General features: G+C 54.5%; 1 protein-coding gene across 1 annotated transcript in view; it reads right to left on the bottom strand.

Annotated features, from left to right (window-relative positions):
- CROCC2 (ciliary rootlet coiled-coil, rootletin family member 2) overlaps positions 1–21,446 on the bottom strand; it is a 77,712-nt gene that overhangs the window by 8,106 nt on the left and 48,160 nt on the right. Inside the window, 8 exon segments of the mRNA XM_021709871.1 lie at positions 1,600–1,749; positions 11,758–11,891; positions 12,630–12,750; positions 13,594–13,783; positions 13,905–14,278; positions 15,677–15,844; positions 16,631–16,790; positions 17,482–17,699. Coding sequence (XP_021565546.1) covers positions 1,600–1,749; positions 11,758–11,891; positions 12,630–12,750; positions 13,594–13,783; positions 13,905–14,278; positions 15,677–15,844; positions 16,631–16,790; positions 17,482–17,699 — 1,515 coding nt within the window.

Genomic DNA, 21,446 nt, shown 5'->3' with positions numbered 1-21,446 from the left:
CTGCCATGTGGGTACACCTGCATGCACCCACCCCTGCTGTGGGAGACAGTGAAAACCTTAGTATGAGTGTCTGTATGTGTGGGATGCACTTAGTGAACAACAGAGCTACCTCTCAGGGGATGTAAGGGGGGAGGCCCCTGCACACAGCAGGTGCCTATTGGAAGAACTCAAAGAGTGACAACCGAGGATGGTGCCCTGGAGAAGTTCCATCTGGTTCCCAGGATGCCATTTCCTCTCTCTAGGCCTCGGTTTCCCTATCAGTCAGCCTGGTGATCCCCCAGCCCTGATTTCAACCCATATGGCTCTACTCTGACGAGCTCCATACATATGAACCAGGTCCACCACACCTGGGAACTGAGTTCACCTGCCAGAGTCACTGGATCATTGCCCAGCAGGACCTCGGGCAGATTCTGTCCCTCCTCCTCACCTCGCTGTTCTTCCTGCACTTCTTTGGCCCACCTGTTGTCCTGCCCACCCTTGGACATAGTTGTCTATGTTTGTCTGACCACTTTGAGTTGGGGATACTGTCTTGCACACCAGTCTATGTTGGGAGGTTGTGGGATGACTGGACTGGAAGATGACCATCACTTGGACTTCACCCCTCGACCACTGAGCTCCTCCAGGCCTGTCATTGTGTGGTCAATCCTGTCCCCCATATCCTTCATGGGAGCTCAATGGTTACTGTCCCTGAGAGCTTTGAGAGGGGCAGGACATAAAACAAGGTTCAGGGAGCCCTATTCATCACGAACAGGGGAGTCGATGTTCTAGTGATGTGTGGTGTGACAGACCGCAGGTTTTAGAAAAACTAGGGCTCAGACGCTGGTGACAAGCCGGGAAATTTGCCACCACCATGGTACCTCCCCAAGGAGAGCCCAGGTAGAGCACACGGTGTCACCACTGACAGGCCTCCAGCTGGCTTTGGGTAGACTCTGATAGGTGCGGACCCAGAAACTCTCCTGGGCCAGCGCCCCGCCCCCCACATCAGCGTCTGTCCGCAGCCCAACCAGGAACTCCTCCCTCCTTGCCCCCCCACCCAAGGGCCGCCCACCCCCACCGGTTCGCCGCGCGTACCTGTGCGAGTTGAGCGCGCAGCGCCGCTAGCTCCCCCTGCAGACGCGCCCGCTCGGAGCGCAAAGCAGCCGTCTGCCCACGCAGGGCACGCCTCTCCGCGTGCGCCGCCGCCGCCTCCTGCCCGTCCCGCCGCCGCCAGGGCACCTGGATCGAGACGCTGCGCATGGGCCAGGTATTGGGAAGGCCCTGGGCTTCTGAGTCCCGGGGTGTCCCATCTAAGGCTGGCCTGGCCTTAGCTGATTCTTTTCCCCTAAGCTGTGTGTCCACAGCTGAGCCCTCTGCCATAGGAGTGCTTTATTGTGCAACAAGAAACCCAGGCCGCTGACTCCCTGTGGGCTGCCTCCAGCTTCAGTTTCTCCATCTGTCATCTGGGGACTGGATGGTGTCTGAGTCTTCACAGGTCTGCACACCTGCCTCCAGCATCTCCTTAGGCATCCCTTCATGTTGAAGGACTGGTTAGGGCTTCCTGGGAAATCTGTTCACTGCCTCCTGGTGACAGTGTATTCTGCCCTCTTGGAGACCCCTCACCTGCTTCAGGGGCTCCAGCAATCCCTCAGCCTCCTGGCATCTGTGCTCCAAGCTGGCGAGCTGCTCCTTCAGCAGCCTCCCCTTTGTGGCCAGGTCCTGGCTGTGCCTCCTGCTCTCGTCAAGGGCCTGGTGCAGGGTGTCCAGTTGTTCCTGTGGGGAGGAAGACACAGGAGGGAGGAAACACTGGGGGTGGGGGCATTCCAGGGTCTGCCTAGACCATCCTGCAGGTCTGTAACACTGGATGTAAACAGGCAGGAACACGTCAGGTACAATGTGGTGTGCAGTGAGCAGGTGGTTTGTGTTTGTCATGTAACCTCAAAGGCATGTGGACCTCCAGGAAACCTGAGATGAAAGTCAGGAGGGCCTGGTCAGCAGGCCTGTTGGTCAGCATGGGCAAAGGCTCAGGCTTCACAGCTTGTCTGCTGTGGCCAGAGTGGTCTCAGTGCACACATCTAGGGCATCCCTGAGCTTCTTACAGCCCTTGGTGGGCCTCACTGCCCTTGAGACAAACACGTGATAGTCCTCCCTGAGGAACATGGAGCCTATTTAGCCCAGGCCCTGCCTCCCTCTTCTGCCTCTGCAATTGCACTATGTATTCTCCTGCCTCAGTTCTGGGTCCTGCCAGCCCCACTGCAGAGCCCATCCAGGGGACGCAGCTGGTCCTACACTGAACTCAGGAACTCTGGAGTCCAGGAAGCTGGGATGGCCCATGACCCCCTCCCACTTCTTCCCTGCACCCTCACTCCCATGCCTTCTTTTCAGCCCCTCTACCAAATCACCATCATTCATGTAGGACCTGTGACAGCCCCTCAATATCCTTGCTGTCTTCAGGCACACCCCACACGGCCCTGCCACTACCCAGCTCTGGGCCTGCAATACTCCCCACTGCCCTCAGGATGGACACTGACCCAGGAGCTCTTCAACCATGCTAGCTTGCTGCCTGCTCACTGCCACACAGGGACTGTGCTGGCTGCTGCCTCCAGGCCTTTGCCTTTGATGCCCCTCTGCCCCAAGCTGACTGTTGTCCCCTGGCCTCTCTGCCCGGCCATACCAGCCGCCCCACACGATATGCTCCATGGTGGCCTTCTCCCCCGATTGCTGTGATGCCACCTCCTTGTCACCCCAGGAGGGAGGGTGATGCCTATTGTGTCCCCTGAGCTCTGGAGCTGGCAGCTGTTGGGCCTTAAGAACTCTCCAGAATGTGTGAAGGATCCTTCACAGAGAGTCCATCATTAGAAACTTGTGGCCCCGCCTGTGATTGCAACTTGGCCTCATAAGGTGCTGGTGAGTCTCCAGCCTTTGAATCTTCCTGTTTTTCATGGGAGAAGTGGCCAGTTCCTTTGGGGACTGTGGACTCTGAAAAATCATGAACCACATGTACTCGTGCTGTGGACGGCCAAAGAGGAGGGCAGAGTAGGGGCAGAGGGGAGGTGAGCTGGGGGGAGCCCATGGTGACCTGGATTTCAGGGAGCAAGAAGTGGGCAAGAAGTGGAAGAATATGATGTGGACTTTGGAAATAGAGGGACTGGTACAGGCAAGAGGAGCGGGTGACATCCACTCCCGGGCTTGGGCCGCTGGGTGTGTGGGTCTTATTTAGAGATGGGGGTATGTTTGGGGGTGAAGTTTCAGCATTCAGTCTTGAGGGGTCACTCTGGAGGCTCCAGAGGGCCTTGATCACAGCCTTGCCCAAGGCACTGATGACTGGGGGAGGGAAGAAGGAGAAGGAAAGGGAGCCCGTAACTTATGTCAAGCATATGTTACAGGAGGGACCAGAGGGACAGGAGGGCTTTAAAAGGGAGGAGGATGTCAGTTTTCTGTGCAGGGTGTCCCAAGGGGTCAGGTAAGCCACCCAAAGAGGACCTTTTGGATGAGACCTAATGGCTGTGACATTACGAGTGTGTGGGGTAGGCTGAGGGTATGGGGAAGGAGGAGGAGAGTCCTTCCCAGGAGCCCGGGTGGCGGGGATAGGGCCAGCAAGGGTTGGGGGCTGGAGGATGCCATCTCAGGAAAGGGGGTAGGGAAGAGCCAGTATGGGGAAGCCCAAGGCATGAGGGGCCTGGGCTCAAGTTCCAGGGTCCCTATTTCTTCCAGCAGACATGTGTCACTCATAATGTCAGCCCCTTCCTGGGTGGGGTGCTGTGTGTGGGATGGCCCTCCTCTTCATTCTCCCACTGGAGATTTTTGCTAAATGCTGTGGCCCAGATCACCTACTCCCAGAGGAGGACTGAGCTCAGGTGGGGCAGTGACGGGGCCTCCAGTTCCAGGCTGGGTCAGGGGAGGGGTGACTAAACTCTGCAAATGCTTTTTTGAGGTCTCTTTTTTATTTTAGAAAAAGGTAAAGGAGGAAGACAGTGCTTGTATCTAAACTTGTGATGTCTCACCCATCCATGAAATTTTGAAAATTACAATTTTCTGTGAGTGGACATTTTCCAGTAGAAAAGCAGAAGTTTCCTTTAAATTCAGCTTAAAGATTTCATGGTAGGTTTAAGAGGTCCCAAACCAATTACACAAAGCATTGTGCTCCTCTTGTAATGACTCAGCTTTTATGGAATTCAAATGAACCATAATAATTGAGTGGTTTGCCCTTAATGAACACCCCCCTTGGTCCCACTGAGTCATTCCCATGTCTTGTGTCCCTTTGGCCCTGAATCCTGATGCTGTATGACATGCAGGTTGGCAAAGCAGGCCTCGAAATCCTGGGTTCAGTGTGAGAGTTTAAAACTACGGGAAAGAACAAACCCAGTCCTTCTTGCTCAGCACGGAGTGCCCAGGCTTGAGTGGGGTCTCCAGTTGCTCCTACCCTGGGAGCCCGACAGAGGAGAGCCTGGGTTGTGGGCAAGAATTGAGTGCTTCAGTCTTAGTTTCCCCATCTGTGTGGCATGGGCATGGTACAATCTCACGGGAGTCTTGTCAGGGCCAAAAGAAGGATGGGAGGATAACTGTAAGGGTGTCATGGTTCTAAGATGTCCCCTCCATGGGGGCTATTATGAATGAAGTCTTGCATGGAATTTCCTGAGTGGAGGCTAGGGAATATCTGAGCACTAACAGAGGGAATAGATCCTGATTAAACATCTTGTGTGTTGCATGAGGAAGGACAGAACAGACCACAAACACCCCCCGACTCGTCCTTTGGACCCTTAGAGATGGAGTTCTTAGCCTGATATATTTTTATTCACTGGGTGACAATGGGTGAATTCAATTGTGCTCCTCTGGGCAAGCTGCCCAGTCCTGCTCTCAGGCCAGTCACAGGACAGAATTAGCTCCAGAGAGTCCTCAGATATAAAGGGGTTGAAGCCCTTCACTCCACACAGTGAGACTGGTCTGGTTCATGGTGACAGGACCCACTGCACTCTGTCCTGTCCTGCTACCTCTGTGTCTATGCCATGCCAGCCCCCCCCTGCTTTGACCATATTAGTATTGTAGTCTGTTTTACGATTCTCTTTCAAAATGTTCTTGGAAAATCTCAAACATCTTTTTTCCCCTGTAAACCTTGCAATCAGCTTGTCCAGTTTCCCTCTAAACACACCACAAACAAACAGACAAAACCAAACCAAAAAAGCAAACAAGCAACAAGCAACTGACAAACCAGGAACATAAACAAGGATCCATCCAGAAGTTGATCAAAAGAAAATCATTATCCCTGCTCAAATCCACAGCCTCTCCCGGAAGCTGGGGTAAGCAACAAAAAAAGGCACAAACATATAATCATGCTGTTAAGTAACACTTGAATTCAGGGAGAAATAAAAATGGAGACTCCTAGACAATAGGTAAAAAGGAAAAGGATTCATATCAAAAACTTATGGGACACATACCAACCCACAGTTAGGGAAAATGTGATAACATTAAGTGGTTTTACTACTAAACGTGAAAGTCCCAACACAAATAAACCACTTATTCTATTTAAGAAATCAGAAAAATTACAACAACAGCAAAAAGTAACAAAAAGAGAACGTTAATAGAGATAAAAACTGAAATCAAGAAAATAGACAATAATGAGAGAAGGGACAAAAGTTGATTCTTTGAAAAGATCAATAAAACAGATGAATTGTTGGCAAGTTGGATTAAGAGAAACAAACAAAAATCTCCAATATTAAGGACAGAACTGATATTAAGGACAGAATGTAACTATATATGTAAAGAAGATATAACTATATATATGAAGCAGATATACTACTAATAAAACAACCTACACAAATAAGAGGATGTTAAACAAACATATGTGTAAGTCTTTGGCAATGCATGGCAAATATAAGATGAGTGACTTCTTGTCAAATGACAAAAACTGACCTACGAAGAGATGGAAAGCTAAAACAGACCCTCCTCGGAAAAGGGATTGGAAAGGGAATTCAAGTGCCTTGTTTACAAGCCCAGGAGCCACAGAGTGTTTACAGGGAGGTTCAGCTAACTTTTCAAGAAAACTTAACTCCTGGGCTGTTTTGACTATTCTAGGTGATAGAAAAAGATGGAAAGCTCACCAATTTGTTTTATACGATAATAAAATATTCTGAACACAAAGAAATCGGAAAAATATGGCACCACAAAGGAATTACAGATGCAAACATTCTTGACAAAACATAAGTAATCGACTCCAACTGTGGCTCAGTGGTCACGTGTGGGCCCCACGGATCCATGAGCTGTCTCTCCAGCCCTGGTAGATGTGGGCCCAGGAAGTAGAGCAGAGTTGCTCCCTGGACTGTGTTTCCAGAACCTGGGACTAATGTTCAGTCTGGGCCCTGGCAGGGAGGGTGAGCTGTGGGGGCAGGCACTAGGATGTGAGGAGCTGGTGGGGTGGACGTGGCGTGTGTGGGGCAGGGGAGGAAGGAGTCCTGGGCAGGAGTCCAAGGACGCTGTGAGCCCCTCTGAGCCACTGAGGCTGCGACTGGGCGCCAATCCGAGGATAACATTGGGCAGCCTCTCTGAGTGGGAGGGTGTCTGTGGGTGATGCTGGGCGGGTGCCAGGCCTCCTGCCTGCTCGGAGGCCCGGCCAGCTGCACACGGGCCCCCTGGTGCTGCGTTCAGCGCGTGTCCTAACGCCAGGGGCTCAGTTCTGCATTGTTGTTCTATCAAATTCCCAGGGTAGCCCTGGAAACGGGGAGGGATTTGCTCTCAAACAAGAATCTTACTGTTTGCATAGCACAGCCTACCATTTAATTAGAAAAATATGTTTTTAATTAACTTTCTCTCAACAAACACATTGGCTTATGTGGTACTGGGGGGCAGGGGGAACCAATCCATGAAAGTGAAAGAAGTTGTGTCAAATTCAGAGCTTGCTCTAGAATACTCTCGGGGCTTGGCAGGGCCAGGAAAGGCGCCAGCCCTGCCCTGCTTGGTCCCAGCAATCCGACCTGGCTTGGCGAGGGGCACAGGGCAGCAGGGAGTGTGGCTGGATTCCCAGCCCCCTGGCTGACTGGAAACACTTTGGCCCTGAACTCTCTGCCTGGGTTTGCTGTTTGTCAAAAGTGGGGGCCCCTGGGGAGGGGGGGACTTAGGTGTGTCTGAATCCCACTCCCAGACACCCACTATGGTGCCCAACAGATTACAAAATGTTGGGAAAAACTTTCCTCAGAGCTGAACACCAGGGACTCTGAGGGTTCCTGAGGGCAGATGTAACCAACTTGGCCTAAAAATGGAAGAAATGGCAATTGCCAGACTTATGAGAAAAAGTGGACACAATATTGATAGATTTTAGCATGCTTCAGTAAAAAAATTGAGTACATTCTAGATCAAGGAGAATAATTAATATGGATAGAGAAGATCGGAATGACACACAGAAAAGCCCTTTGTATTCATGTGTGGAGATCCAAAGTGGAATCCCCCAGTACTCTTATATCCTAGCTTATAAGGGTGAGGGCTGGAGGGAGGCTGCAGGGATATGGGGGCCAGCTGTATCCCACCAGGGCCTTAGGGAAGAGTGTTACATGGGGCAAGGGACCAGGAAGCCCTTGGTTGCTGGCCTGCAAGTGGCCGGGAAGGCTGAGGGCACCACCATAACAGTGTACCAGAGAGTTGCGACCGTGGCCCTCCCTGTTTCTAGAACAGAAAAGCTCTGACAGGGGACAGCACTCCAGACTGCTGATCCCCTATGCTCCCCAATGTTCCCCACAGTTGCAGGATCTTGGAACATTTTTCTCTGACTTTCCTTTGGGCTTGAAATATTTGGATGGGAATGCATGAAGTCCCCAATGGGCTCCTCTCCATTCCCAAGTTTGAGCAAGACCAAAACTCTTTTCTTTAAAGATATGCAAAGGAAACATTAAAAAATCACAAAAGAAGTAGCAATCCCTTGGTGCTCGAGAGAACAAAGTCCATCCAAGGAACCAGATATGAGGGTCTCTAATTAAAAGGAGAAAGAGTTATTGCCAGAATAGTACTATGCATCAGAAAGTGGTAACTGACATACTCAAGGGGAGACCAGGGCAGGTGATTGAGAGTGGACAATCCGAGATAAAAATACAGGCCACAACAAATGCCATGGAGGCAAGGAAAAGCAGATTAGATGCAGCAGATAATCAGATTGGCTAAGCAGGAGTAAGACATTCTCCTCAGACTTGGGGAAAACTGTGACAAGGAGGAGAAATACAAAATTGAAGCCAGGAGGACAGGCCTGGTGTGTCAGTACTAGGTGTCAACTGAGAATTAAAGGACAAAAGAACAGAGAAGAGGGAGAAGGAGAAGAGATGTTTGTTAAAAGTGGAATTAGCTTCATCAACAGAAGGTAGATTTGATTCTGCAAGTGGTGAGGGTTCATCAGGGACAGGCAAAAATAATGAAAGGAAATCAACATCAAATCAATGTTTTGGCGACATTTTTGAATTTCAAGGACAAGTGGAACTCTGGCCCCAATTCTGGAAAGAGCACTGATGAGAAAGATTCAAAGATCCTACAAAATCCTCACATTTCTTGAGCCCATCTTAGCTCAAGGTCAGAAGCAAACAAAAAGCCTGAAATCTAAGGAGAAATAAGCCCTTCCGAGGAGAGACAGGATGGAGCCTGCTTCATCTGCATCAGACCAGTGGCATGCAGAAATCAGCTGAAACTTTTAATAAACTGCGAAAACCTGGTGTGGCGGGCAGAGTTCTCTGAGAGCCCCATGACATTTGGCCTCTGGTGTTATCCTATGATTATGTCAGATGACATGTCAAAGAGATTTTGGGGACAAGCTTAAAGCTGCTACTTAGTTCATTCTGAGTTAACCAAAGGGAGCTTACCTAGGTGGGCCTGATCTAACCAGGTGGGCCCTTTAGGTGGTGGCAGTAGGGAAGCAGTGAGGTTTGAGGTGTGTGGGGATTCGGCATATCACACTGTGAGAAGGCCCAGGCCAGGAGTGGGGAGCTCTTAGTCAAGAGCCAGGAAAGAGACCTCAGCCCAACAACTGTAAGGAAATGAACTCTGCCAATACCCTGGATGAGCCTGGAAAGGGATTCTTCCCAGGGCCTCAGGTGAGTATGTGGCCCAGCCCACCCCATGAGTATGAGGCCCTGGAGGGAGAACCTAGCCATGTCATGCTGGGCTCTGACCTGTGGCACTGGGGCGGGGGAGGTCAAACATGGGGTTGTTTTAAGTCATTGGTTTGTATAAGTCATCAGTAATTTGCTTGGAAACCTAGTACACCCAGCATGGGCTGCTGTGAAGAGAAAGTGCAGGGGTCCACAGACACAAGGGGAAGTTCAGACCCATAGGCAGGCTTTTCTCTACACACCCCCACTGGCACTTAGGGAAAGATGGGGAGTGGGTGAAAGAACCCAGAGTTCCCTTGAGAAGGGAGGGGGTTGCCCAGAGCTGGGAATTCTCTGAAGGAGCAAAAGCCTTGGGGCCCTGGGCACAGGTGGAAGAGGTGCCTCTGGAGGGGGTAGGGACAAGACCCTCTACCCCTGAGGGCTGCAGGAAGCTGTCCTGGCCCAACCATTAGAGGCGCCCCCATGCAAATGCTAGAGGGAAAAGGGAAGAATAAATAATCCTTATGATACAAGACAGGACAAGCAGAAAACAGCGAGGAAGCATGAGAAGGAGCAACTATTTAATTGGTGGCCAGAGAAAAAATAGCACACAGATTATCACTTCTAAAACTTCTAAGTGGGATAAATTCCCCAAGAAAAGGCAAGGACTCTAAGGTGGTATTGAAACCAGAGCCAGGCTGATGAAATGAAGACTGAAAAAGAGCAGAGAAACTTTAAACTCTAAGAGCATCAGGAAATCTAGAAATCAAAGTCCCTTAGAAATAAAAGGAGACACTGACAGAAGGAACTGGAGTGGGAAAATTCAACACATCATTCTTAGCTTTGATAAATTCAGGAGCGGGATAAAATGTGGACTATTTGTAAAGGTTGATTGAAACGAAGATCTGAGTAGTACATGTACTTACTCATAAGTGGACCCTGAACATTATTATAATACTATAAGAAAGGAATTGGCAATAGTGGGACACTACCAGTGGGGTGGGGGGGTGGGTGGTATGTAACATCAATAAGGGCTCCCACACTTTAACTGTATGATGACCAGTTATGTACCTAACCCTGAATTGCACCCCAAGTATTTAAAAGAAAAAAAAGAAAAAGTCTATTTCAAAATGTGTAACCTGCAAATAAGAAGCGTTTCCAAATGTGCATGAGATGCATTGCATGTGAATATACATGGAACGTGGCCCAGTCCAGCCCAGTCCAGCCCACTGACTTCTCAGATTTGTATGTCTCCTGGGCATCTCACAAGTCCTGCCCTCATCCCTGGCCAGGCCATCTGGGCCCTTTGACAGACCTCTCCGGCCTTCTTGCCTCAGCAGCTGAGGCCTAGGGGTCTTTCTGAAGCAGAAATTCCCTTTTGTCTCACAAATCTCCTCTTCCAGCAACACAGGCTCCTGGTTGAGGAGGAATTGGCTCTTTCTGCTGCCTGGCCTCTGATTTCTGCACCCTCCTCTCTCTCCTGCAGGAGGCCACCTCCTCAGAGATTCAGGGTTCGCTGGAGGCCGAGGTCCCTGCCTGCCTGGCCTGAGTGCTGGCAGCTCTCTGTAAAGTTTTGTACTTTGAGGGCTGCTAGGGTCTCAGACTTTCTCCCATATGAAGCCAGTGCAGGCCTGGTAGGGGATGGTGACCAGGCTTGGCTACTGCACTTGACCCTGAGGCCGACTGCCCTCAAGGATCTTCAGCACACCTGCAAGATACCCCCTCAATATCAGCTCATCTGGAGTTCCTTCCTTGGAAGGACACTTGGAGAGGGGTGACCTATGACACCCCAACCCCATCTCTGTGTTCAGTCCCCTCTGCACTGTGACTGGCTCCATCTTCCAGCATGGGGTTTGGGGTCCCTGGTTCCCTGACACCTGGAGTTGGCCACTGCTCGGGAGCCTTAGCTGGGCACGCTATTCTCTGGGCCTCTGAGGTCTGCAAGGCAGCTCTCTGAAAATGACCCAGTTGTCCCCTGGCCCTGTCCCGCTGGGGAGATGGGCTCTCTGCACACTTCTGGGGCTGCTTCAATGTGTGGGCCTGGGATCGACAAAGGAGTCCTCACCAGCATTGAGGACCGAGGCCTGGGCCAGCTCCTGCATCCACTCAGGCCTGGCCACTCCCTCTCCAGGCTCACGTTCCTCACCTGAAAACCAAGGACCCTGCAGTCACCTTCCCAGCACAAATCCTGGTGCACAGGAATATTACCTGAACTTTTCCTGCACGGGTCCCCTTCTGTGTCTGAATGTCGTTGAATGAAAAGCAGTCTTAAGCAGCAGAGTGTGTCCCTACAAAGAGCCCAAGGCCAGGCCAGGGCCACCTCTATGCCTGCCCGTGTGGCCTCAGAAAGAAAGGCCTGGAGGTGCGGCTCTGCCCCAGCTCTGCCCCTTGCTGGCTGTGACCCAGGGCCAAGTCCTCAGTTTCCCCAGTCTGTAAAATAAGGGCTAGGGCCACCTCAAAGACTTCCCCACTAGGGATGGCCCCAGGCCCCAGTGTCGATGTCCTGATGATCCTTGAGGCTGCCTGCTGCAGCTTGGCCCATGCCAGTCCCAGGGCTCCACCCAGCTCAAACACGGACTCCTCTCTGGATCTACACTAGAAGCCCTCACAGACCCCTCCCTCGCACCTCCTAACCCTGTGGCCTCCCTCCAGGGTGTAAGAATTGCCAAGTGGCCCTGTCCCTGCATCCTTGGCAGGGCCTCTACCCCGCCACATGCCCCACCTGCAGCTGTCGCTTCTCCTGGCCCGATGCCCGCATGCTGGCCAAGTGCTCAGTCTCCAACCTGTGGAGCGCCTCCTTCTGCAGGGCCTGTGCTGCCAGGGCGCTGCTCAGTGCACCCTCTGCCCGGCGTCGGCCTGTGAAACAAGTAGGGTATCTTGAGGGGCTCCCACGCACCCTCCCAGTTCACAGGCTGGGAATCTGAGGCTCAGTGGGCTTGAATGACTGGTACCCAGGTTGGGGAATGAGAGAGGATTCTCTGTCCTTGCAGCTCAAGGATCCCAGGGCTGCCCTTCAGTTCCTCCTGTCTAGACTCAGGGACTTCTCCCTTAGCCTATCCTTATCCTTCTCTCTTACCTTCTTTCCTTCTTCCATCACTGACTCTGTGCTGGACCCTAGGCCTGACCTCCCAGGTTGACCCTTTAATGGAGGGAGGCAATAAACTTGTTCATGCAATGTGGAGGGGGACAGAAGGGCAGGGGCTTCTCTGAAGGGATGACAAGGGGCAGGGCTTGCCCGGGGAGATGAAGGTGTGGTGATCTGGGGAAGAGGGTACAAGATGGAGGGCACAACCAGGGCAAAGGCCCCAAGGTGGGAACAGCAGGAGGCCAGTGTGGGGGTTGGGACTGGGGGCTGGATCTAGTAGGGCCTGGAGAGGTCTCTGGACTTCATTCTCCTGTCATGGGGAAGTGACAGCCATGACAGTGCCCCACCGATGCAAGCACTGGCCAGACTGGGAGGTATGCTGGTTTGGGCATTGCTCCTAGGCCCCTCCCTTGGCATGATACACCGTCATGGTGGGCAGCAGTGGAGAGATGGTGGTGCCCTCTCACTGCTGCTGCCCAGAGTGGGTGGGGAGGGAGAAGGGAGATCACCTTCCTCTGCCTTGACCAAGGCCTTCTGCAGCTGCCCTGCACGGCTCTGGGCCCGGGCACGCTCGCTCTCCACCTCAGTCAGCTGGTGGTTCAGGCTTGCCACCTGGACACAGGAGTCATCCTGGGCAGAAGGACTGGGGTCAGCCCAGCAGGCAGTCAGAGGGTGGAGATGTCTGCTAGAGGGTTGGGGTCAGAAAGGCGGCCATGTCCAGCAGCTGAGCTGACCCACAGGCCTGGGGAGGTGCTGAGTGGGGAAAGGGCAGAGTCCAGGTTCTGGGTGCAAATGTAGTATGGGGGAATGATATGTGGTGGCTCAAAGTCTGTGGATCAAGGTGGCCTGCAGGAGCTGCCCCTGGCCAGGACCTGGAGCTGGCATCAGCAGGAGGGTGGGCCTGAAGGGAAGGGGTGTCCATGGAGGACAGGGACCAGGGCTCCATGACTGTATCTATCTTTTCCACAGCTCTGCCTGCTAGAACCCAGTGCCCATCATCACCTGGCAAATAGAGAGGGAACAGCACACGTGTGGCTCTAGGAAAGCCCTGGGGCCAGGAGCATATGAGAGGTTGCTGTGGAGCTTGGTCCTCCATTTCAGGGGTCATCAGGGACATTCTGGAGGTGACCTGGCTGGTTGTGTCCTACAGTGTTCCCAGCTCTTTAGGGGTTGGCAGCTCTTTGGGACCCCAGTGGATGTTGCAGCAGGATCTGGCTCTGGGAGCTTAGTGGCCTGGTGTGAGGTTGGGGTGGCCCCCAGCCACTTGAGGCAGTCAGGGGATGGTGGTATTACTGGTATTGATCACAACAAACAACAACACTGACCCACAGGGGCTATCCAGGGTCTCCTCAGACCTAGGGATGGAGGGACAGATGGATAGCAGTATGAGGGAAAAGGTGTACTCTTCCTTGTCTCCCAGAGCCACGAGGGCATGCGTGGCTGTGGACAGAGAGGGCCCCAGCCCTGCCTCACCCGCTCTCGCTGTGCATCCCGGAGCTTCTGCATCAAGTCCCCCAGGGCATCCTGCACAGAGGCCACATCCATGAGCTCCAGGCTGAGGGCTCCGGGTGTGGGTGAGGGCCATCGGAACGGTGAGTGGGGCCTGATGGGGCTGCTGGCAGAGCCTGCAGGAGGTGACAGGGGAGGGGTGCTTGGGAGGCGGCTGCAGTCTCTGAAAATTGCCAAGACTGGTCTAGCTCCCTCCTCTTGTGGGTTGTGATGGCCAGGAGGGGTTGGGGTGCCCCAAGCCATTGATAGAGCTGGGACAGGAGCCCATCTGCCACCACTGAGAATGCTAACCTTTGACAGGAGAGCTGGGCCTCTTGGGGGAGGCCGAAGGGCTCTGTCCTCGAAGCCCCAGGCCACGGCGTAGCACGGAGCACAGCCGGCCCAGCTGGGCCTCTGCATCTCGCCTTGTACCCTCAGCCTGGGCCAGCTCCTGCTCCAAGCCACGGATCCGGTGACAGGCCCCATCCAGGCGAGTCTGCAGGCCGTCAGTCATGTTGCTGGCCTGCTGCAGCTTCCTGGTGACACTGTGCAGTTCGACCCGGAGGATCTGCTCAGCCTGCTGGCTCTTGCGGAGGTGCTCCTGGAGCCTCTCTCCTTGGGCCTCCCCTGTGGCCTCCATCTCTGCCAACTTCCTCTGCAGCCCCAGGATCTGCAAGAGGGATGTGGGGCGGGGGTGGGGGGAGAATTCTTGTCACCTGGGTCTGGATGACCAAGGGTACTACAGCCGGACTAACAGGGAGACCCTTGCATCCCTGACCCAGACCTGCCTGCCCTCCAAAGACTTGCCCTCAGGCTTCTCAGCCTCACCCCCCTCAGCAGGTTGCAGTTGCAGGAGACCCTTGGGATGCCTCCCAGTCATGTTAGACTGCAGGTAGCCCTGTGGGCAGCCCCCTGAAGACTTGGCCAAGCAGGTCCAGGATGACCCCTCCTGCTAGGGTTTCACCCCCTGCCAGTCTCTTGCTTGTCTGCTGGGGATTATTGGGAGAGGAGACCTTCTCCCACCTCCCTTGGCCTGCTACCCTTCCCCTCTCTCACTTTGCTCCAACCTCCAGCCTTCCTCCTGCCCTCCGGGAGCCCCCTCCCCTCATAGATGCTCTTGTGGACCAACTACCCCCTTTCTGATCCAGAAGCCTTGCCCCTCATTCCTAACTAAGCTGTCCTGTCAGCCGCTGCAGATACTTATCATGACTCAACTGTGCTTCGGCCTGTGCTCCTGTCTGTAAGCATTTAGTTGCCCCCTAAATACTTAAAGTGAGTGGGGGAGTCACTGGGAATAGGGGGAGGCAGGCCTCCGAACTTAAGGCACAGGGTTGGGGTGCAGGGCCTGGCCTCATCTCATCTCGTTTCCTAGATGACCAAAGTATAACAACCCTATTCACAAAGCGAGGTTTGGGACTGCCAGGTCACTTGGGGTCACGTGCTGTGGGAGGGGAGCCCCATGTTCTCTGGGCATGGTGGGTACTCAAAGTGATGCTGCATGCATGACTTTGGGTTTAGACGGGGGTAGGGGGGCATGCAGGCTGGGACAGTCGAAGCTGGAGGAAGCCTCTTCAGGTTATGGGGTGTCTGAGGCCCCCTGGCCAAGTGTAGCATAACCCTTAAGCAAACAGGACCAGAGGGACTGGGTGAGACAGAGCAGAGGGTCCCTGGAGCTGATGAGGGGCTGTGTGGAGGTGCTGGGGGAGGTGTGTGTGTGTGTGTGTGTGTGTGTCAGGAGCATGGTATCACACATGTGTGGGTGTCAGGAGTGTGTCATGTGTAGGTATGGATGCAGGTGTGAGCTCAGCACCCTGAGGCTCTTTGAGAATCGATCATTTCAGGGTCTACCTGCCTCTCCCCAGGCTCAGAATTCTGTCTTTTTCTAAAACTCAGAAACCCTGGGAGATATGGGTTGGTTCACTCAGAGTCTCTCCCCAGACCCTGGCTGTACAGGGCCATGTTAGGAAGTGGGAACATGGATAGACTGCAGGCACCGTGGGGGACAGCGAGGAAGCAGGGCTGGCCTCCACTTCTTCCTGGGCCCTCTGAGCATAGGCAGCCCCCCCACCTCCTTCTGGGCACTCTCCAGTGCAGCCTCTGCATGGGCCGCCTGCCCCTGCAGCTCCAGGGCCTCCTGTGTACTCTGCTGTCGTCTCTGCGCCTCCTGTGTGCATCGCATCTGCAGCTCTCTGGCCTCACGACTCTGCCTCTGGTTCTCGGCCTCCAGCGTCCTCACCTGGGGGCGTGGAGACTGCACTGATCGGTCGCCCGGAACTCTGTGCTGGAGTCCAAGCAGCCTCCTGACCTCTGCCTCTGTTCACACATCCTCCCTTGTGGGCAACAGGCTGCCCTCAGGGAGGCTCAGGCCAGGGCCAGCTCTGGTTCAAGGGCAGGTCCTGCTCCCCACAGGACATTCCTGGGAGATGTCACCCTCAGCCACTCTGCATTCATACAGCTGGTGCCTCCTCTTTGAGGACCTGGGACAAGGAGGAGGGCTCGGGTCGGACAGGGTGGGCACTGACTAGGGAGTGTGGGATGGTGGCTGGGCCAGGGAAATATGGGGGTGTCGACCCCAGCAGTGGGTGCGTGCCAACATCTGCAGATGATTCCAGCTCCTCATCATCACCTCCACCTGGCAGAATCACGCCCTCCCCTCCCTGCCTGGATGAATTCCTGACCCACAGAGTTTGTGAGCATCAAAAAGGTTTTCTAGACCATGAAGTTTGGGGTAACTTAGGTGTGCAGTCATAGCTGCTCTCCTCTTTCTTGCTAAAACATTCTTGTTGTCTGCACCCATGGGGCACGCACAACCAAGAACCCTGTGAGTGTGAGCAGGGTGTGGCCCTAAGTCTGGACACAGAGTGCTTCAAAGGCAGTGGTGAGTTCAGGCCTTGGAGCTCTGGTGCTGCAGCCCTGGCAGAGCTGGATACGAAAGTGGGAGGGTGTCTGTGAGTTGTGGGGGTGAGGTTCCAGCACAGTCCCCTCACCTGGTTAGATGTTGACTCCCTCCCTGCTACCCTACCTGTCTGCGAAGCTCCTGGAGCTCCCGGTGGGCATCTACCCGTGCCTGCTCCAGCTCCCGCAGGCTGGTCCGCAATGCGCTGGCCTCCTGCTGCGCCACCACTTGGGCTTCCTCCAGGACAAGCAGCTTCTGCTCCTTTTCCTCCTTGGACCGCTTAAAACTGAGGAGGGTGCCACAGGTTGGAGCCAGGGACATCACCCAGGGGTCCCAACACCTCTCTAGAGGAGGCCCTCATGGCTGCTCACCAGGTCTCCTCCTCCCCTAGTGACACTGTGCCCCCAGTCTTGACTTTCCACGGTGTCCCCAAAGCTAACCTCTGTGGATTTAGTTTTAATGTCACCTTTCAGGCACATTTCCTCCTAGATATGAGCACCTGCTGGCATGGCACCTGTCCACTGTTCATCTCTTCAGTCACCCCCTACTGCCTCCTGCCCATGATGCTCCAAGACACCCAATGTCCAGCCAGCCTGGCAGGTCTGCCATCTCCTATGAGGGCTGCAGTCCAGTCTGGCTGTCCCTCATATAGGGGACCTTCCTGGAGCCCCCGGCCAGGCCCTTGGCCTCCCTCCGCCCCCAGCCCTCCATAGTCTCCTGGAGGCCAGCTTTGGCCTGTCTTGCCAGCTGGATGGGAACTCCCTGCAGGCAGGGATGAGTCTGTCTGTGACCCCAGCCTTCCCTCTCAGGGGGCAGCACCCTTCAGCTGCACAGTGGGAGGCCTCCTTGGTGTTTCTGCCCCACTGTCCGTCCCTCTCAGCTCAATAGGATGCCCCTTCTCAGCCTCCTTGCCCATCCTCACCATGCCCTGGGGTGAGTATCAGGCCACAGGGTTCTCCCTGGGGTGGCCACCATACCTGGCCTTCTCCTGTTCGGCTCTGCGGATGGCAGCCCGCAGCTCGCTGTTGGAATGCTGCAGCACGTCCTTCTCGCGGGCCTCATCGCCCAGCGCCCGGCGGGCCTCCCGGGCCTCCCTGTGCAGCCCCTCACGGCTCTCCTCAATGCCCTGCAGCTCCTGGCGCAGCATGGTCAGCCCCTCCTGGGCCACAGTCAACTGTGCCCGAAGCCTCTCAGCCTGGGGGAGGAGCGAGTGGCTCTGGGGGCCAGCTGGGAACTGTGGACCCAAGTAATAGAGGCCGCTTCTTTGGGGACAGACGCAGAGGGCTAGTGGGCTCCAACTCTGGTCTGGCAGGCATTTGGTGTCCCATCCAGCCCTGGGTCCTCAGGTGGGTTGCCCACCATGTGGCACCATTTCTCCCGACCGCTGCTGAGGCTAGGAGGGCTGTGAGTGGAGGGCCAGTCTCAGAGCCCAGACAGATGCATCCTGTTCCCTCCTGGGACTGGCCCTGCCCTGTACTACCTCCCTGGACCCCAGAACACTGACTACCACATAGTGTGAGCTTGCCGCTCCCTCAGACCTCCTTCTTCTGTTGGTGTAGGGGGCAGTGGGGAGGGAGCCTTGGTGCCTGTGCCCTCAGAATCCTCCTGCAGTACTGGGGGCCACTCGAGCCAGGCTGCCCATCAGCTCCACCCAGAGAAGCGTGGGCCTCTCACCTAAGGGGTAGGGCAGTGGAGGCAGGAGGATCATGGTGGGAAGGCTCCAGAGCCAGTGGAAGTTATGCCCTGTCCCAGGTTTGGAGGCCCAGCCACTGATCCTAGGCTGCTCTGCACCTCTGTAGGCTGACCGAGTAGAAAAAGGGAGCATCGGTTTGAGTCCTCCTCCCTGCCAGGCCTGCTCCAGGCTGAGGATGAGTGACTCCATCATGCTGGAGCCAGGGCTCGTGTGCCTTCTCTCCTCTCCCCCCCTACGTGGATGTCCTCCTCACCACCTGAGGGCTTCCAGGCAGGACCTGCTGACTTTGTGGTGATAGAGAACACAAAAGCCAAGCCTCTAGGCTGACGTGTGGTGGTGTCAAGGGCCGCAGCCTCAGTTTCCTGCCCTGGACATCAGGCATCTCAAGACGCTGGGGAGAGCCCATGATGGGGAGTCTAAAGACAGTCGCAACCTGACAGGCCTTAGACTACTCCTCAGCACTAGGTTATGGGGTGGGGACTTGCTGGGATTCAGCCTTGACCCCCAGTCTCCTGCCTGTGAGGCCTGAGCTTGGCCCTGACCAGAAACCTTGAAGAAGCCTCCATTTCGGCTGTTGTGTGTCCCTGGGGAGGAGGTAGGGGAAGCGGTGGGGGCATACCCAAGGAGGGGGAGAGGGGAAGCCACAGAAACTCGGCGACGTCAAGGCGCTGGCTTGCCAAAAGCAAACCCCTCTTTGCTGGCTGTTTTCTCAGGACATTGTCCAGGCCCCTGGCCGGCCTGGCTCCCTAGTCCACCCACTGTTATTGTTGTTCTGTTTTTTGGGAAGAGCCCGAGGCCCCCTTCACCCCCTGCTTCCCTCCACCCCCACATGTGGGAGCCACAGGCGTGCAGAACATTTTCCGCGAGCTCAGCAGAAATCCGCCCAGAAGGTCAAGGACCAGCGAAAGAGCCTATCCATCATAAAAGAAACTGTTTTCATTTCCCAGGGCAGAGGAGATGAAAACAAGCAAAACACACTCGGGGAAGGCCCCCCCGGTTGCCCCCACCACCCACCCGCCTCCCTCTGCCTCATGAGAACAACCATCCCTTTTACAGGAATTTTACAGCCAAATCGCTTAATGTGATTATAATAATTATTTCTTTACTAGAAATTGTATAGACAGCCTCTTTTGAAATCTACTGCAGGGAGGCAGCTCGGGAGCTCTGCAGGGAGGAGGGCTGTGGCGGGAAAGCAGGGGAGGGGACTGCTGTGAGGACAAGTGTATGCTCGTATGTGTGTGTGCTGTACACATATGTGTGCATGTGTAAGTGTACATTTGTGTGTGCATGATGTGCATACGTGTGTGCACGTATACACTCATGTGGTGTACAGACATGTGTATGTGCAATTATACACTCATGTGTGCTTGGTGTGTAAATATCTGTGCATGTGCGTGTGTGCACATGTCTGCTCACATGCACGCATGATGTGTGTGCACACATGCATGTGTATGTTTGGTGCACATTTTTGTGCACTCATGTGTATACTGAATAGTGTCCATATGTGCTGACATACATGAGTGCTATTGTATGGGTACATGACTGCATGGGCCACGTGTGTGTGCATTCAGTGTGCACTCATCACTTTGAGTGCAAGAGACTACATAGTAGTGTGTGATCTCACTGTGTGCATAATGCGTATGCATGTGTGTTTGCACGTATGTGAGCAGTGCCTAATGTGGGTTTATGTGTGTGTGTTCACATCCATATATGTGTGGACCTCAGACAGGGCTTTCAGAGCCTCGAAATTTCTCCAGTTTAAAGTCTGTGAACATATTATGGTTTCCATGGTGACTTTGGGCCAGCATGGCGCCTGGAGGGCTCTGCCTACCTCTCTCTGTGGTTGCTCCTTTTGTCCCCCTTAAACACTCCCAAGCTCTTCAGTTTCCTGTTGCCCCTCTCTCATTTCTAGGAGCTCCTTCTCTCCTTTCTGGGAACTTCCTCTCTCCCTTCTGGGGAGACCCCTCTATCCTTCCTGGGGCCCCGTCTCTCCTTTCTGGGGGCCCCTTCTCCCTTTCCTGGGGCACTTTCTTTCCTTTCTGAGGGCCCCCTCTCTCCTTCCTGGGGTGCCCCTCTATCCTTTTGGGGGACCCTCCCTCTCTTTTCTGAGAGCCCCCTCTCTCTGGGGGTCCCTTCTCTCCTTTCTGGGTACCTTCTTTCCTTTTGGGGGTCTTTCTCCTTTCTGGGGAACTTTCCCTTCTTTGGGGGGCCCTTCTCCTTTCTGGAGGCCCCCACTCCATTCCCGAGGGCCTCCTTTCCAGTAACTTGAGCTTCCAATGAGGCCTGTGCTATCTTCATTCATCTCCCCAGAACACATGCACCCCCAGTCTCCCTGGCTCCTCCCTCTGCTGCCCCCAGTTTTGAAATCTCATTTTGCTTCCCCGTGTGGTCGCTGACAGGGCCTGACTTTGAAATCTGTTGAAAGGAGACCTTTCTCTTTGGGGCCAATGTAAACAGCCCGTCATGTTAAATCATGTTCTTTTCCTCTCTCAGGCGCTCTCAGCCTGCCCCTTGGGGGTGCTTGGGGAGGGCCAAGGCCCTCTCTTCACTCTGTCCCTGCTGGTCAGCCTGGCCTCTGGGACCAGTGTGTGCCGGCTGCTGGCTCCAGCCCTGTGTGAGCCACCCACCCCTAGCCTTGGCACACAGCCCAGAGAGTGCACGAGGCCACCATCCCTGCGGGCCCCACCAGGGCCCTGGCTGACCTTCCCCGCCTTCAGCCCAGATCTCTGTGCCCTCCTGCCTTTGCTGCACACAGGCATCCCCAAGTCCTGTCAGATCTCCTCAGAAACATCTCTCCAGTCTGCCTGACTGCTGAGCCCCATCCTGGTCCAGCAGTGGTCTCTCTTGTCTCCTACCTGACTGTCCCCTACACCATGTGACCATCATATGGCCCTGGGACTTCCCTGTCAACCTTGGAGTTTGGTCAGGCTCAGGGCCATCCTGAAAACCCTACTAAAGCTCCCACTTCTTCTCCTGCCCCCTGTCCCAGGCACCCCATATCCAGCCTCAATCCATCCTAGTGCTCAACCCAATGGAGCCTCATGCTATGTGGACAAAGCCTGGCTCACCTAGGGTCTTCCCATGGCTTGTTGGATGGGCAGGTCTCTTGGCTGAAGATCCGGCTCCTTCCCACCCCCTAGGTCACACCAGTCTCTCAGGAAGGTCTTGGGAAGAAGCTATTCCCTTTACCCAGGGGCCATTCCCCTGCTGTGGAGCCATAGCTGCCTCCTGAGGTGGGCCCTCCCTGAC

Source organism: Carlito syrichta, unplaced genomic scaffold (genome assembly GCF_000164805.1).
Source record: "Carlito syrichta isolate Samal-C Ts95f unplaced genomic scaffold, Tarsius_syrichta-2.0.1 Scaffold287532, whole genome shotgun sequence".
NCBI lineage: Eukaryota > Metazoa > Chordata > Mammalia > Primates > Tarsiidae > Carlito > Carlito syrichta.
The sequence above is the reverse complement of the archived record's forward strand: the minus strand, read 5'-3'. Positions and strand labels throughout refer to the sequence as shown.